Source organism: Osmerus eperlanus, chromosome 9 (assembly GCF_963692335.1).
Source record: "Osmerus eperlanus chromosome 9, fOsmEpe2.1, whole genome shotgun sequence".
In the NCBI taxonomy this organism is placed as follows: Eukaryota; Metazoa; Chordata; class Actinopteri; order Osmeriformes; family Osmeridae; genus Osmerus; species Osmerus eperlanus.
In genome coordinates, this window is record NC_085026.1 from 18,289,333 (window position 1) to 18,306,511 (window position 17,179).

At 48.2% G+C, this 17,179-nt stretch overlaps 1 protein-coding gene across 5 annotated transcripts; it reads right to left on the bottom strand.

The window, feature by feature from the left end:
• Positions 1-4,894: 4,894 nt before the first annotated feature.
• LOC134026909 (adhesion G-protein coupled receptor G2-like) lies at positions 4,895-10,225 on the bottom strand. Of its 5 annotated transcripts, none has more exons than XM_062469956.1 (16): positions 10,135-10,225; positions 9,849-10,034; positions 9,703-9,752; positions 9,409-9,561; positions 9,181-9,261; positions 8,912-9,068; positions 8,329-8,485; positions 7,716-7,847; positions 7,486-7,596; positions 7,339-7,393; positions 7,136-7,233; positions 6,908-7,026; positions 6,516-6,781; positions 6,095-6,185; positions 5,731-6,011; positions 4,895-5,476 (listed from the first exon to the last, which is right to left on the bottom strand). In XM_062469956.1, the coding sequence occupies exons 4-16, from the start codon at positions 9,491-9,493 to the stop codon at positions 5,361-5,363; spliced, it is 1,749 nt and encodes a 582-aa protein (XP_062325940.1). In that variant the 5' UTR covers positions 9,494-9,561; positions 9,703-9,752; positions 9,849-10,034; positions 10,135-10,225; the 3' UTR covers positions 4,895-5,360. The 5 variants fall into 5 exon arrangements, with proteins under 5 accessions (XP_062325940.1, XP_062325938.1, XP_062325937.1 ...); XM_062469954.1 differs by having other exon boundaries at positions 7,339-7,390; positions 9,693-9,752; XM_062469953.1 differs by having other exon boundaries at positions 9,693-9,752.
• Between the last annotated feature and the right edge of the window lie 6,954 nt (positions 10,226-17,179).

A 17,179-nucleotide genomic window follows, 5' to 3' on the forward strand; every position in this document is an offset into this window, starting at 1 on the left:
ACACAGCCTTGTAAACGAAGAGTCTCACACTCGGATGTGTAAAGTAGAAATCTACAGAGGGAACAAAATCTCACTAGCAAGAGACACATGAATCCCTCAGAGACAGAGAGAGACAGACAGAGAGACAGACAGAGAGACAGACAGAGACAGACAGAGAGACAGAGAGAGACAGGCAGAGAGACACAGAGAGAGCAATCTAGCCAGAGACAAATGAATCCCTCAGAGAATGCCACACTTGAGCAATAGTCTGACTAAACTGAAAACAGATCCCTGTGGGCTAGAAGCACACACACGTACACACGTACACACACACCCCACATCCTGCTGCACTTCTACCCAGAATGCTTGTCCCCAGGGGAAATGACAGATAAGGATCTCACGACTGCTTTCTCTCTCTGGTCCCAGTCAAACGCTCCGCTGCATCATGCTAATTAAACCAGGATGTTGAAGAACATTTCGGTTTTGGAATTCAGATTTTTCGTTGTAAAGAAGCGGATGTTGCTTTTTAAATGAACTACAAGACAAAGTCATAAATTTCTTGATAAGAAACATTAATAATCATTTATAAAACATTAATAATCTGATAGAATTAGAACAACAATGCCTTTGGATAAAAACATTTTTTTGTTTCTACCTGTTGTGGTATTGAAACATGGATAACTGTAGTGCCAAAGCGAAGCATGAATCAGCTCTTTTATTTAAAGTCTTCATCATTGTGGGAAAACTATTACCGCTTCTGCAAGGAAAAATAACACAACTTAACCAAGTGTGAATTTTAAAGGGAACATAACAGCCAAGTCACTGAAAGACAAACCAGGCAAAGGCTTGAAAGAATCCAGACCGCCATCCTTTCCTCACCATACTGCTTCCTGTCTCAAAAGTGTGGGACCAAACGAGAAGTTATGAGTTTGGCTCAAATTCCCTCGGAAATACGAGCTAATTTGCTTGCGGTATCCTCAGTCCAGCAGCTTCATCTGAAAGATTGATTTCTCCATTCTGTGTACATCAGTTCTATTGTGAAAGCATGTGTGGAGATAGTGGAGATGTAAGTGTAAACTTCCAACATCATGGCATGTTTTATCAGCGTTTTGTAAGCTGGTGCAGTGTGTGTTGGTCGTGTCAGTAGCATGTCAGCTAGCTGCCCGTGGGAGCCGGCTGCATCAGGGTGTGATTTGTGGAAGTGTGGGTGACTGATGGGGTAATAGTGCTGCAAGGTCACAGGTCAAGGGGTTAATGTGTTTCCCCGGCCGGGGGAGGGGGGAGGGGGCACCCCCATGCGTGCCACGGAGCAGCCAGCCCCCCTGCCGCCCCTCCCTGACGTGAGAAGGGCAGACGGACTCCGTGGGGAGGAGAGGCATGACATCAGAGGGCAGATCCCCCCCCCCCGTTCTGAATGGTTTTACAGGTTCACCCCCCCGCCATCCCCCCTGCCGCCCCACACAGCACGCCCCCCTTGCAACACACACGCAAACACACAGCATGTCGTCTCCCAGTCCTCCAGTCCTCCAGTCCTCCAGTCCTCCAGTCCTCCAGTCCTCCAGTCCTCCAGCCCCTCCAGTCCTCCAGTCCTCCAGCCCCTCCAGTCCTCCAGTCCTCCAGTCCTCCAGTCCTCCAGCCCCTCCAGTCCTCCAGTCCTCCAGTCCTCCAGTCCTCCAGTCCTCCAGCCCCTCCAGTCCTCCAGTCCTCCAGTCCTCCAGTCCTCCAGTCCTCCAGTCCTCCAGCCCCTCCAGTCCTCCATTCCTCCAACCCCTCCAGTCCTCCAGTCCTCCAGTCCTCCAGTCCTCCAGTCCTCCAGTCCTCCAGTCCTCCAGCCCCTCCATTCCTCCAGTCCTCCAGTCCTCCAGTCCCCTGCAGACAGCCCTCTCCCAGTCCCCTGCTTAGCAGCTGATGGTAAATGTGAGTAGTAAGAGAGAGACAGAAGTGATTCCTACCTCATGGGATACAGAGAGAGACAAGCTGGAGAGGGCAGCTGCAGAGACAGCTTGTCTCAGGGAAGTGTCTTGCTCTCTCGTTTCCATCCATTCATTTTAGCCCCCAAAGCAGATACTCTATGCATTGTGTTTCCCAACTCCCCAATCACAACCTGCAACCTGAAAGCACCCCTCTCCCCCCCCGCCCCCCACCTCCCTCATCTCCCCCAGTCCTGGGCCTCATTTCGTGCTTGTAGCAACAGTAACTCTGCTTCTCTGACATGCCGTAACGACCCGGTCATAAATCCACACACTTAACTTCCAGCTCTGGGTCTGGGTCGCCGTGGTGACATGCGAGGGGGCGGGGCCCCTCAGGTGCCCCAGGGCGGAGCCTCGTGGGCCCCCCTCTCTACTGTCACGCGAGCACTGCCCCGAGTCTGGACCTCAGCCTTCTTTACTGCAGCCTGCAGGGAAACCAGACTCTACAGAGGGCCCCGGCCCACATCAATTTCATGAGCAAAGTTACAGGGAAATAAATCATTTCAAGGACTTATGAGAAAGGAGCTGGGAGGGGTGGAGGTGATGGAGGGGGGCGTCCTGGGGCTGAGGCAGCACACAAAACAAAACGTTGTCTGTGCACTGTGGCACGTTCCCAGTTCTGCTGCTCAGATAAGGTGTGATTACACTGCTGGGATAACAAGCATCCCTTTAAAATGTTCCCTCCAAGTGGAGGTGTGTGAATTATGCAATTAACTGCAAGGATCAAGGTTTCTGCCTCTAGAATAATAACCGAATATTCGTCTATCTGCTTAGCTAATTCTATTAGCCTAATCATTTTTCTTCCTTACATACAGGCCTCCGGGATTAAGGCTTCTAGCTTTACAGGTCATTTGAGATAGGCAATTTGGCTTTTACGAAGCAGGATTTGGCCCCGTCTCTGTAACATAAAATACCTGCAAAGGACAAGCCATTCTTCTAGTAACCTGAAATGTGAGTATCATAAAACTGGCCCCTCGCACACACTCTGACTATAGCTGATAACAACATGGACAGCCTGCAGCAGGACGTCAGCCTGGTGTTGTCTGGGCCTGGAGGACTGACCTCAGCCTGGTGTTGTCTGGGCCTGGAGGACTGACCTCAGCCTGGTGCTGTCTGGGCCTGGAGGACTGACCTCAGCCTGGTGTTGTCTGGGCCTGGAGGACTGACCTCAGCCTGGTGCTGTCTGGGCCTGGAGGACTGACCTCAGCCTGGTGCTGTCTGGGCCTGGAGGACTGACCTCAGCCTGGTGCTGTCTGGGCCTGGAGGACTGACCTCAGCCTGGTGCTGTCTGGGCCTGGATAGGACTGACCTCAGCCTGGTGCTGTCTGGGCCTGGAGGACTGACCTCAGCCTGGTGCTGTCTGGGCCTGGAGGACTGACCTCAGCCTGGTGTTGTCTGGGCCTGGAGGACTGACCTCAGCCTGGTGCTGTCTGGGCCTGGAGGACTGACCTCAGCCTGGTGCTGTCTGGGCCTGGAGGACTGACCTCAGCCTGGTGCTGTCTGGGCCTGGAGGACTGACCTCAGCCTGGTGCTGTCTGGGCCTGGATAGGACTGACCTCAGCCTGGTGCTGTCTGGGCCTGGAGGACTGACCTCAGCCTGGTGCTGTCTGGGCCTGGAGGACTGACCTCAGCCTGGTGCTGTCTGGGCCTGGAGAGGACTGGGAGGGGTTGGAAAAGAGGAAGGTGTCCAGACGAGTGTGAGGGATTCCCGGCCTGATAAACACAGTCCCACATGCTGAAGGCTGGTTTGGGAGCAGTTTGGTTGTTGTGTAGCTCCAAGGGACTCCTGGAGAGAGGGAAAGAACTCTGAACTCTCTCTCTCTTTCTATCACCCTCCCCCCTCTCTCTCACCCTCTCTCCTTATCACCCTCTCTCTTCTCTCTCTCCTCTCTCGCTCTCTCTCGCTCTCTCACCCTCTCTCACCCTCTCTCACCCTCTCTCACCCTCTCTCACCCTCTCTATAACCCTCTCACTATTTCAGTAAGATAAGGATATGAATGAGTTCCTTAGTTGTACGATGCAGCCCGGTGCAGTTGACTGTGAACCTGGAGGTCTGAATCTCTGTACTGTGAAAAAATCTGCAGCATGAATACAAGACCTGATGATCAGCCTGTGACTCCGTGCTCTCAGATGAGAGGCGTTTGAGTCGTCAGTGTGTTCAGACGGCCAGGGTTTCCTCACGCCCCTCTGTGGTACGCTGGGAATGAGAGGAGGAGGAGGGGGGGTGCAAATCAAACATGTATGGCAGTAATTACCCTGGTTCTTGGCTGGCACGCTGGGTCATTTAGAAGATTCATCAGCCATAGATAAATAAACAGGGTTCACTCTCAGTATGGCGCCCAGCAAACCTCCAGGTTGTTCAGCTTGGCTTCAGTCCGCTCTCTGCAGGCCCGTGCACCCATGTGCAGGGCAGGGGAGCTGGCTGAGGGGGTTTCATAACAGGCAGAGAGCTTCTTCCCCTCCACGTCAGGATCCGCTTCAACACAACCACATCGGACGTCTCCTCTCAGAAACAGTCTGCCTGTCTGGGTGACTGACCGTAGATCCAAGGAACAAGACTCGTGAAAATCGTTCTAGACAAACCTGGTCGCCAGCAGCCATTCATGTCAGTGAGTAGGAGAGAATGCAATCATTCTGTGTGATTTAAATTTGCACAAAACTAGGCCTTAGGAAGGCCAATTTTGTGGTTTTGAGACTAGCACAATGAAACAAATGTATTTCATCCCAGCCCCAAATGGTATTCATGCGAGAGGGTTATGGGTGACTGCTTGTACTGAAGTTCTTTAGTCTGCAGTGCATAAGGTGCTTGTACTGAAGTTCTTTAGTCTGCAGTGCACAAGGTGCTTGTACTGAAGTTCCTAAGTCTGCATAAGGTGCTATTGGGGCTTTAGCACTTTAGTATTACAGTACTTGACTAGCAAACAGTAGAAAGACAGATACAAATCTTACTGAAACAATTTAATTTTTATTCATAACCTCAGCCACCAGTAATAATAGTTCAATCAAATGTAAAACTGAACATAAAAAGTTTAAGCAAACTGACACTCTGTCTCCAAAGTAACCACCTATTGTGGCTAAACTCATCCTGGATGTTAGATCCTCAATAGCAGGCAGGACTCTGCAGCAGGTACACACTTCTATCTATGCTCAGAAGCAGAAACGCGATAGTGCCCCCTTTTGGAGACAATAAAACATGGGAGCATAATATAGAGGCAACTAAAATGACATAAACCAACAATATGATTATGTTTGTAGATTATTGGATTTCTGATACAAGCAGTATGGTACTGAAGGCATCGGTCTAATCTACATTCAGATCTACATTACAACCGACAGATTTACAGATAAATGGATACAATAGCGCATACCTACCCTGGAGAACATTATGTATGGTACAGAACAGAGCTATTGCTAGTTGATATCATAGGTGTTTGTTGTCTTGTCCGTGCTACTGCTGGTGAACACAGACACTGGCTTGGCCTCAAAACCTTGGCTGTTCTTGTAGTAATAAATGAAAAGGAAAAAACCTGGAGAAACAAAGGAGATTACACATCACAACAGGAAGTCCTTCACACATCACATATCACAACAGGAAGTCCTTCACACATCACATATCACAACAGGAAGTTCATCACACAGCCAAAACAGGAGGTTTTTCTTCAGAGAACAGGGAGACAGAAAGGTATATCATCCTAACAATACCCCCCCAAATAATTCACAAAGCGGTAACGCTTTTTATAAGATTTAATTCACGCCTAGAAATGTTCTTGGCTGGGCCCACCTTGGAAGGAGTTGATGATGCTGAAGATGTAGTAAGATGGGATTGCCATCTTGCCGTAGCTGAAGAAAGCAAAGCCCCAGGACAGGCCGAGCATGGAGAACAAGCCCAGGATGGAGAAGGTGTTTGTGGGCGTGGAGCCTTTCAACTCCTTGGCTTTGAACTTCTTCTGGAGATGAATCTGTTGCACCACGAAGATGAAGATGGCCAAGTTGAAGAGAAACACCAACGTGTAGTAGCCAATGTTTACTGCATAGTGAACCTGGACATCAGGGATCCAACACCTGAGATAAAAGAACATTTTATCAGCACCGTTTTGTTCAATTTGTCTGTCATGGAAAATGTAATTATTGAATTGCAAACGTACATGTTTACCGTGCTTCCATCATCTACATGTATGATTTGCATTTGATATTTATTAAGGATAATGAGGATGCCAACAACAAGACCTGGAGTAACTGGAAGACAGAACATGGATGTTTATGGAAATACAGGGAGGGAGAGAGAGGGAGGGAGAGAGGGAGAGAGGGAGGGAGGGGAGAGAGGGAGGGAGGGGAGGGAGGGGAGAGAGGGAGGGAGGGAGGGGAGAGAGAGGGAGGGAGGGGAGAGAGGGAGGGAGGGGAGAGAGGGAGGGAGGGAGGGAGGGAGAGAGGGAGGGAGGGGAGAGAGAGGGAGGGAGGGGAGAGAGGGAGGGAGGGAGGGAGGGAGGGAGGGAGGGAGAGGGAGGGAGGGATGGATGGATGTAAAATATGTTGGAGGTACAAGGACAGCTCTGTCATCACTCTCACCCCATCCGGAAATGTAAATCTTCACCAGGTAGCTTTTGATAGCAGTGTTGACATCTTTCGTCTGCAGGAAAATGTGGAGGGCCTCTAAAAAGAACCAGGTAAATGTGGACAGCATGAAGTAGTGCATGGCCGCGGCCATGACCACACAGGACGCTGGGTTGTTCAAGCCTGCGATGGTCTGGTTCAGGAGGAAGGTGAGGTTTAAGAAGAACAGGGACAGGAAGAGGTTCAGCAGGATCTTGGTGGTCGAGTTCGACTTGGCTAACCTGCGACAGAGAAGGAAGTGAGTCAGTAGCCTCAGTTATCAGTGTTTCAGCCTTCTAGGCTTGTTGGCCTGTCAAAACTATCAAACCACGACAACCAGGAAGGTTGTTTTAAAGCATGCTTGTTACCTCATAGCACACTGCATGAAGAGAGCGACTCCCAAGAAGAACATGGACAAGCCAGAGCCGATGTAGGAGATGTACGTCAGAGATTTCATGTCTGCTGAGGTTATCTTGTCCGTTTGTGACTGTTGCAGTTACAGTTTTAAAAGTCAGTTAGCGAGAGGGAGCTATACAGACCAGTCAACACACAGATGCAGCTCTCCTTTACACGTATTCACAGGAGAGGAGTCTCACCATTAAAATAGCAAAGAAGGACAAGTGAGTACAGTTGCATTTGATGCTGTCGTTGAGAAACTCTGTTTCACATCCATCAGTGGTCCAGTTGACTTCCCCTGAAAAACAGATAGTAAGCTCACCTGTCTGGAACATTCCTCCTGCTAGAACTGCTCTATCGTGATGCTGTTTATAATCATGAGTTTATCTGGTTGGGGTAGTACCTTCACCATTCCAGGAATTGCAAGTGAAATTACATTCCTTTGCATTGCACTCCTTCTGGAAAACAACACACACAAGATAAAGTCCCCTGGTCTCTCTCCTCGCACGTGACCAGGGCTGTCTCCCTCTGTCTCACCTGGTTAACTCACCTGGTTAACGCCTCTGTAGTGAATGTCGATGGTATCTGTGAGGTTGTGGATTTCAGCCCCCATCTTGATTCCGACTACCTCATTATTCAAAACCTTGCTTTTTAATTTATCCTGAAGAGAGTGGGTAGATGGATGGATTAAAATGAGACATAGATGTTGAATTCAACCTTGCTGAAGCTTACCAGTTTACTGTGCCTGGTAGCAGTCATGCTCGGGTCGTCTCTGCTCACCTGAGCCATGTTCAGGAAGACAAGAACCCCAACAAATGTACCACTTCTGTTCACTGCCATGGCAACAGCCTCCTTGGACACGTGTACGGACCTGCTGAACTCTCTCTGCAGGGCGTCCTCACTGTCCACAATCTGCAGAAGACACGCTGTCAATCTCACTGCAGAAGACACGCTGTCAATCTGACTGCAGAAGACACGCTGTCAATCTCACTGCAGAAGACACGCTGTCAATCTCACTGCAGAAGACACGCTGTCAATCTCACTGCAGAAGACACGCTGTCAATCTCACTGCAGAAGACACGCTGTCAATCTCACTGCAGAAGACATGCTGTCAATCAAACTGTCCACAATCTGCAGAAGAGAAGCTGTCAATCACACTTCACAATCTGCAGAAGGCACGCTGTCAATCACACTTCACAATCTGCAGAAGGCACGCTGTCAATCACACTTCACAATCTGCAGAAGGCACGCTGTCAATCACACTTCACAATCTGCAGAAGGCACGCTGTCAATCACACTTCACAATCTGCAGAAGACACGCTGTCAATCACACTTCACAATCATCTCTACGTCAGGTTTGTGTACTTGGTAGCCCTCTCCCTCCGGGACGTACGCTCATGTCCTTATCGGATGAGAAGCCAAAGTTGATCTTGTTAGGCTGCTCTTTGGGCAGTCTGCTCAGTAGGCCTTTGACCTCACCCATGGAGAGGGCTGCTGTCGTTGAGTTGCCCATTCTCTCCAATAAGGACGACAGGTTGTTCATGACCCCTCTGTCACAGGACAGCAACAGTGGGACACAGTTAGGTTTTGTATTTATTTTTATTCTATATATTTTTTTAAGCAGTGAATTTTCTACGTAATCAATTTCATTTTCTATTAGAACGTACATTGTAAGGATAATGCTATATGAGTTAGTACTGATCGTTTGACAGTGCTACTGTATGAGTTAGTACTGATGGTTTGACAGTGTAACAGTTAGCGTAACAGTGTAACAGTGTAACAGTGTGACAGTGTAACAGTGTAACAGTGTGACAGTGTAACAGTGTGACAGTGTAACAGTGTAACAGTGTTACAGTGTAACAGTGTGACAGTGTAACAGTGTGACAGTGTGACAGCGTTACAGCGTGACAGCGTGACAGCGTGACAGCGTGACAGTTTAACAGTGTAACAGTGTGACAGTGTTGTTTGATACGCACGCTGCAGCAGCTGCATCGATCACCCCTCCAGAGCCCCCCCCCACGTTGTCGAGTTCGAGCTCCATGTCAGGCTTCTTCACTGGGTTGTCACATGTCTGGCAGGACTCAAGCCCCTCGGATGTGACAGTCAGAATGTAGCTGGTTTTATCAACTATGTCTATCAAAACAGAAGATTGATCAAAACCTAAATTCTCATTCAGAAATGCCTTTGCCTGTATGTTGCGTGTCATTTCTTGTAGAAAACAAGAACAGAAGGTAGATTACAATACCTGCACAAGTAGTTTCATTGTAAAGGGACTTTTCCTTATCACACATGGTGCTGAGATTGATCTCCTGGATGTCAAAGTCAGCTTCAACAGAAGAGAAAGTGTTGAAGTGAGTCTTGCCAGTAGAGGGCGATGTGTAACAGTTTATTAATCAGTTTATTAATTTACCCTCTATGATCATTTGCTAAGCTGTCTCTACTATTTACTCCAAAGACAATCCCCTACACCTACCTATCCAGGTGTAAAAGGTATTATTCAACTGGGAAGGTCTTGCAGATCCATTTTTAAGAATACTTAAGTTGAATCGATCAACCATTTCAGCATCAAAAAGGATCACGTCTGAATTTTGATTTCTCCAAACCGTAAAGTTACACGTGGAATCCCCTGGGTGACACATTTCCATGGATACAAATCACATTTCACACTTCACCTACAAGTCAGGACATCAATGTAAAGAAATCCAGTCACTGACACAAGGTTCACTACTGCACTCCAGGGATCAAGGCTTCACTCACCTGAGCTCACCATTTTTCCGACGTCAACATACAGAAATAATTTTCTGTTCTCCGTAAGATCTGAAAAAAAAACGGAATGATTTTTTTAAATGGTATCACAGTTTTATATTTTGACTTGAAATGTGATTGAAGTCTCAGTAACATGTTTGATCTTACTCCTGATAGGACATGTGAAATTCAACGAACTGACATTTGTTGACAGGACCTCTGTCAGGTTGTCATGTATGATCAATACGTGATCTGGACATCCCTCCGAGGTTTCACTAGTAATTCCAGAGACCAGTTCTGCTGTGGCCAGATAGAGTATATAATACACGCATCTCTGCATGGCTGCCCTGTAGTCTGAAGACCAAAATAACGTCATTATTTCAACGTAATACATACACAGCTAACTTTCAGTACAAAATGTTTTTTAGATCAACAAATCCTGAATGATTCTTACCTGTTGGATGAGTGTGAGCGAGTGTTGCGTCAGGCTACACAACACAGTCCACTGGGTGGAAAAATGACAGCTGACGTTTCGAGTTTTGATATTTACCTTGCAAATGAGATGTTATGTATTCTCAGAACCCTTTCCCCTGGAGGCCAACTCGGCCTTGTCATGGTCAGATAAATCTATGTGTAGATGTTATCTGACCGATACATGTTTGATCCTGGCCCCTCTCTCAACATGGCTGTCCCATGTTTGGTTGCTTTATGGATGAGATCTGGATGTTAAACTTACAGTAGATGCATGTTGGATTCATGATTGTGATGGACAGAATTCAACTGTAACAACCGGAGTGTTACAGTAATAAAACACACTCTTCATGATAAAGTTCAGTGGCAAAGGTGTGACAGTTTCCCTCAAACACACATCCAGCTGTGTTTTGGCTGTTCTGAATATTTTGTTGTTATGAATCCTGTCTGATGCTGTATAGTCGTGGCAGATGTCAGTATGCACTGCTGTCCCAAATATTCAAATAACAGTAATGACCATATGTGTACAGTATGATGCAAATAGTCCATTCAAATATGACCCTTTGACTGTTGTGTACAGAAACTGTGATATTATCAGCTAATCATCTTTCTGGCTTGCTGCCAATCACTCCTTTGCTGGACAGAGCTGGACAGGTGTGTTGGACAGGTGTGTTGGACAGGTGTGCTGGACAGAGCTGGACAGGTGTGTTTGACAGAGCTGGACAGGTGTGCTGGACAGGTGTGCTGGACAGGTGTGCTGGACAGAGCTGGACAGGTGTGTTGGACAGGTGTGCTGGACAGGTGTGTTGGACAGAGCTGGACAGGTGTGCTGGACAGGTGTGCGGGACAGGTGTGCTGGACAGAGCTGGACAGGTGTGCTGGACAGAGCTGGACAGGTGTGTTGGACAGGTGTGCTGGACAGGTGTGTTGGACAGAGCTGGACAGGTGTGCTGGACAGGTGTGCGGGACAGGTGTGCTGGACAGAGCTGGACAGGTGTGCTGGACAGGTGTGCTGGACAGGTGTGTTTGACAGGTGTGCTGGACAGGTGTGCTGGACAGAGCTGGACAGGTGTGCTGGACAGGTGTCCAGCACAGTGTGTGTCCAGCTGTGTTTTGGCTGTTCTGAATATTTTGTTGTTATGAATCCTGTCTGATGCTGTATAGTCGTGGCAAATGTCAGTGTGCACTGCTGTCCCAAATATTCAAATAACAGTAATGACCATATGTGTACAGTATGATGCAAATAGTCCATTCAAATATGACCCTTTGACTGTTGTGTACAGAAACTGTGATATTATCAGCTAATCATCTTTCTGGCTTGCTGCCAATCACTCCTTTGCTGGACAGAGCTGGACAGGTGTGCTGGACAGGTGTGTTGGACAGGTGTGCTGGACAGAGCTGGACAGGTGTGTTTGACAGAGCTGGACAGGTGTGCTGGACAGGTGTGCTGGACAGAGCTGGACAGGTGTGTTGGACAGGTGTGCTGGACAGGTGTGTTGGACAGAGCTGGACAGGTGTGCTGGACAGGTGTGCGGGACAGGTGTGCTGGACAGGTGTGCGGGACAGGTGTGCTGGACAGAGCTGGACAGGTGTGCTGGACAGAGCTGGACAGGTGTGTTGGACAGGTGTGCTGGACAGGTGTGTTGGACAGAGTTGGACAGGTGTGCTGGACAGGTGTGCGGGACAGGTGTGCTGGACAGAGCTGGACAGGTGTGCTGGACAGGTGTGTTTGACAGGTGTGCTGGACAGGTGTGCTGGACAGGTGTGCGGGACAGGTGTGCTGGACAGGTGTGCTGGACAGGTGTGCTGGACAGGTGTGCTGACCTCTGAGGCTGGTAGGAGGAGCCATGAGGTTGTGAGGGTTCATCACTGATGATGTGTCGAACTGAGAATGAGAGTTTCTCCTAAATATGAAATATGAAAATGTCAGTTCTATTCTGAGCCCGTGACTCACAGAAGCCACTGTGAGTCACGGGCGATAGATCACATCATTATGTAATCTGGGGTTCAGATCATAAAAACACTTGGTGACAAATGACCCTATCAAATTTTTATTTTATTTTTATTTTAAGAAATGTATGAATGTGGTCCCTTTTCATATCAAAATAATACACGTTTGTGCATCTGTGAGTGTGTGTGTGTGGTTAGTCTTCAGTCTGTGTGGATATGTGGTGTGTGTGTGATCCCTTACAGCTGGGGGCTCTTCAGGCTTTCAGCCTCTCAGCTTTCAGACAGCCTAACTGTGCTCAGCTTTCAGACAGCCTAACTGTGCTCAGCTTTCAGACAGCCTAACTGTGCTCAGCTTTCAGACAGCCTAACTGTGCTCAGCTTTCAGACAGCCTAACTGTGCTCAGCTTTCAGACAGCCTAACTGTGCTCAGCTTTCAGACAGCCTAACTGTGCTCAGCTTTCAGACAGCCTAACTGTGCTCAGCTTTCAGACAGCCTAACTGTGCTCAGCTTTCAGACAGCCTAACTGTGCTCAGCTTTCAGACAGCCTAACTGTGCTCAGCTTTCAGACAGCCTAACTGTGCTCAGCTTTCAGACAGCCTAACTGTGCTCAGCTTTCAGACAGCCTAACTGTGCTCAGCTTTCAGACAGCCTAACTGTGCTCAGCTTTCAGACAGCCTAACTGTGCTCAGCTTTCAGACAGCCTAACTGTGCTCAGCTTTCAGACAGCCTAACTGTGCTCAGCTTTCAGACAGCCTAACTGTGCTCAGCTTTCAGACAGCCTAACTGTGCACAGCAACAATAGCTCCCTTGTGTCACCAGTTCACATCATAAATGACCTGTAGACTGTGGCTTGGTGGATGCGTGTGTGTGTGTACATGCGTGTGTGCGTATGCTTGTGTGTGTGTGTGTGTCTGTGTGTGTTTGCATGTGCTTGTGTGCGTGTGTGCGCATGTGCGTTTGCATGTGCGTGTGTGTGTGCGTGTGTGATAGCTGCAAGGAAACTAACCCCTCTCCAGCTCTACAGCAGACTGACTCCACAGCACACAGAACCCCATGATCACAGTTCAGGAGACCAGCAGGAGACCAGCAGGAGACCAGCAGGAGACCAGCAGGAGACCAGCAGGAGACCAGTAGCAGACCAGTAGCCCCCCCCCTCCTCCATGCAGCTGGAGTGTTTAACAGGTGCAGCCCCCTTTTCTACTGAAGAGACCAAATATCTAGAGAATTGTGCTGTGAATGCAGCTCAAGATCGCCCTCTTGTGTTTATTGCGACGCAGTGACCAACAGGATTCTCTGAACAATCCATATTCATACTCAGAGATTGCAAAAGTACACACATCCGTCACTCAAGTAGAAGTACAGATACTCATTTTTAAAAAGACTCTAGTCCAAAAGTACTGACTACATCTGTTTTAGTGTCACACAGGTAACGGGACCTCACATCATATGAATACATAAATACAAAAATACACTCAGCACATTTGTCAGGAATCTTTTTTTGACGGTGACAATTTAGAACATCTCCCTCATATATGGCCATGGGTGATCAGGAATGTCAAAAATATATTTTCAACCTTTCTAAACTTTTTTTTTCGAAAATATGTTTTCAACCTTTCAAAACTTTTTTTTTCAAAAATATTTTTTAACCTTTTTAAAGTTTCTTTCTAACAAACTTGAACACTTAACCCTTGTGTTATCTTCGGGTCATTCTGACCCATCAGTCATTGTGACCCACCGTCGTATTGCGACAAATTTACCTCATACAAAAACAAAGTGAAGCATTTTCTTTTAACTGTCGGGCTGTCTCAGACCCCCCACATTGGAATGGTTAAAAGAAAATTATTTGTATTTGTTTTTGTATTGGGTAAAATTGGGTAAACACAACGATGGTTCGTTATGAACCTTTGGGTCATGTGACCCGAAGGCAGCACGAGGGTTAACACTTTTTTCCACACACAGTGAGAGGACGCGAGGGGAGACCAGAACAGAGTAAAGCAGAGTAGAGCACAGTAGAGTAAAGCAGAGCAGAGCACAGTAGAGTAAAGCAGAGTAGAGTACAGTAGAGTAAAGCAGAGCAGAGCACAGTAGAGTAAAGCAGAGTAGAGTACAGTAGAGTAAAGCAGAGTAGAGTACAGTAGAGTCAAGCTGAGCAGAGTACAGTAGAGTCAAGCTGAGCAGAGTACAGTAGAGTAAAGCAGAGCAGAGCACAGTAGAGTAAAGCAGAGTAGAGTACAGTAGAGTAAAGCAGAGTAAAGCACAGTAGAGTAAAGCAGAGTAGAGTACAGTAGAGTAAAGCAGAGTAGAGTACAGTAGAGTCAAGCTGAGCAGAGTACAGTAGAGTAAAGCAGAGTAGAGCACAGTAAAGCAGAGTAGAGTACAGTAGAGTAAAGCAGAGTAGAGTACAGTAGAGTAAAGCAGAGTAGAGCACAGTAGAGTAAAGCAGAGCACAGTAGAGTAAAGCAGAGTACAGTAGAGTAAAGCAGAGTAGAGTACAGTAGAGTAAAGCAGAGTAGAGCACAGTAGAGTAAAGCAGAGCACAGTAGAGTAAAGCAGAGTCGAGTACAGTAGAGTAAAGCAGAGTAGAGTACAGTAGTGTAAAGCAGAGCAGAGCACAGTAGAGTAAAGCAGAGTAGAGTACAGTAGAGTCAAGCTGAGCAGAGTAACCTTTTGAAACAAAAATAAATCTTTTCCACAAATATTTTTCCAACCTTTTGAAACTTTTTTTTCAAAACTTTTCTTTTCACAAAGTGAAAGGAGAGGAGAGGGGAGGAGAACAGAGAAACCTAAAACAGAGTCAAGCAGAACCTTTTTTAATATATATTTTCCCGAACCTTTCGAAACCTTTTTTCAAAAACATAAAGGCAAGCGGGCAGGCAGCTATGGTGATTAGAACCCATTCTGGTGTACTAAATACATTTAAGATACAATCACATTCTGGATGGATCGAGTTTTCATTGACACGCTCCAACTTAATTCAACAGATTAAGACAGTGATGTCATTGGCAGAGTGTGGAGAGGTCAGACTAAACTAACCGTGTGACATGCTCCTCCACTAAACCGCCAGAAACCTGGTTACTGACCAGCGTGAAACCAGGCTAATCTGTCATGTGATCATGACTGCATCAGACCAGTCTGACTGGGTCATTAGTTTCCATGACCCCCGATCGTTCCTGGCCACAGCAGATGATGAATGTGTTTCAGTTTGAGATCCAGTCTTGAATCCACCAATCAATTGTGTAGTTGATGTACAGTACTTATTGATAGTGACAGTGAATGTACAGATGATTGACTGCTAGTGGTTAGCTGCAGAGCCTGGCTGAACAGCTGCAGGCCAGGTGTGTGTGTGTGTGTTCAAAGAGCTGGGTGCTGTGATGCTGCAGGTGTGTGTGTGTGTTCAAAGAGCTGGGTGCTGTGATGCTGCAGGTGTGTGTGTGTGTGTGTTCAGAGAGCTGGGTGCTGTGATGCTGCAGGTGTGTGTGTGTGTTCAGAGAGCTGGGTGCTGTGATGCTGCAGGTGTGTGTTCAGAGAGCTGGGTGCTGTGATGCTGCAGGTGTGTGTGTGTGTTCAGAGAGCTGGGTGCTGTGATGCTGCAGGTGTGTGTGTGTGTTCAGAGAGCTGGGTGCTGTGATGCTGCAGGTGTGTGTTCAGAGAGCTGGGTGCTGTGATGCTGCAGGTGTGTGTGTGTGTTCAGAGAGCTGGGTGCTGTGATGCTGCAGGTGTGTGTGTGTGTTCAGAGAGCTGGGTGCTGTGATGCTGCAGGTGTGTGTGTGTGTTCAGAGAGCTGGGTGCTGTGATGCTGCAGGTGTGTGTTCAGAGAGCTGGTTGCTGTGATGCTGCAGGTGTGTGTGTGTGTTCAGAGAGCTGGGTGCTGTGATGCTGCAGGTGTGTGTGTGTGTTCAGAGAGCTGGGTGCTGTGATGCTGCAGGTGTGTGGAGGGGGAGGGGGAGGTGGAGTGGGAGGGGGGGGAGGGGGAGGGGGGGGAGGGGGAGGTGGAGGTGGAGGGGGAGGGGGAGGGGAGGGGAGGGGAGGGGAGGGGAGGGGGAGGGGGAGGGGGAGGGGGAGGGGGAGGGGGAGGGGGAGGGGGAGGGGGAGGGGGAGGTGGAGGGGGAGGGGGAGGGGGAGGTGGAGGGGTCTGTGTGTATGTTGGAATGTGGGACATGAGAGGAGCGGTGTGTGTGTGTTTGGAGAGGGAAGGTGCATCGCTGACCCTGTATGTGGGTCATAAATAGCAGTGTGATGCTGGGCAGCTGGAGGGGGGGGGGGGGGTACGGGGGGGGGGGGGGTACAGGCTCCAACATGCACAGAAGAAGAGAGGCCCAGAAGAGACAGGTGCCCTACACACACACACACATGCATTCATGCACACACACACTCACACACCCACACACACACAATTACACACACAGATAGCAAGAGTCATTGGCACCTACTGTTTATTTTGTTATTATGTTGAATGTCGTTCCGTCTCCAGTCTGGTCAGAGACAAAGATCTTCCGTCTGAACTGGAGGTGTGATGGATTAGGCCGTCACACTCAGGACAGGACATGATTTCTTTCCTGGTTGACTCTTGCATTACCCTGTTGTTTGTGTGTGTGTGCGTATGTGAATGTTTGTGTGTGCGGGGTGTGTGTGTCTCACTGTGCGTAGCCATGATGGATGGGTCTGTGTGGTGAGGTCACTGATTGCTTTACTGCCCACTGTAAAACCTGATCGGCATCTGGATGAAATATCACAGATATAAATCAATTTGCTGTAAACTGAAGTCCACTCCGGTTACCAGAACACAACTGTAAAGTCCACCTCTGCTAACTGTAATCCAAATATCTGGGAGGGGAGGGGAGAAAGGGCGTGAAAAAAACCCGATCATAATTAATGACCTTGAAAGCTTTAAATGGCAAAACAAAACAGGGCGGTTGTGTTTCTCCCATTAACATTTCATAGCTTCTCATTTACCAGGTCACAGGCTGGCACCCTACACTGGCCAGTACCTCAGGCCTCCAGATCAACAACAAACACACAGACAGGCCCCAGCAACACAGAAACACCGCTGTGGAAAGTCCAGGTGGACGAGGTTCGT

Coding starts and splice junctions, on each gene's coding strand:
- LOC134026909 (XM_062469953.1), bottom strand. CDS start 10,020: ATGCAGAGATGCGTGTATTATATACTCTATCTGGCCACAGCAGAACTG. Junction 7,394..7,485: donor ACTACAGAGGCGTTAACCAG/GTGAGTTAACCA, acceptor GTTGTTTTCCAG/AAGGAGTGCAATGCAAAGGA. Junction 6,782..6,907: donor TTCATGCAGTGTGCTATGAG/GTAACAAGCATG, acceptor TCTCTGTCGCAG/GTTAGCCAAGTCGAACTCGA.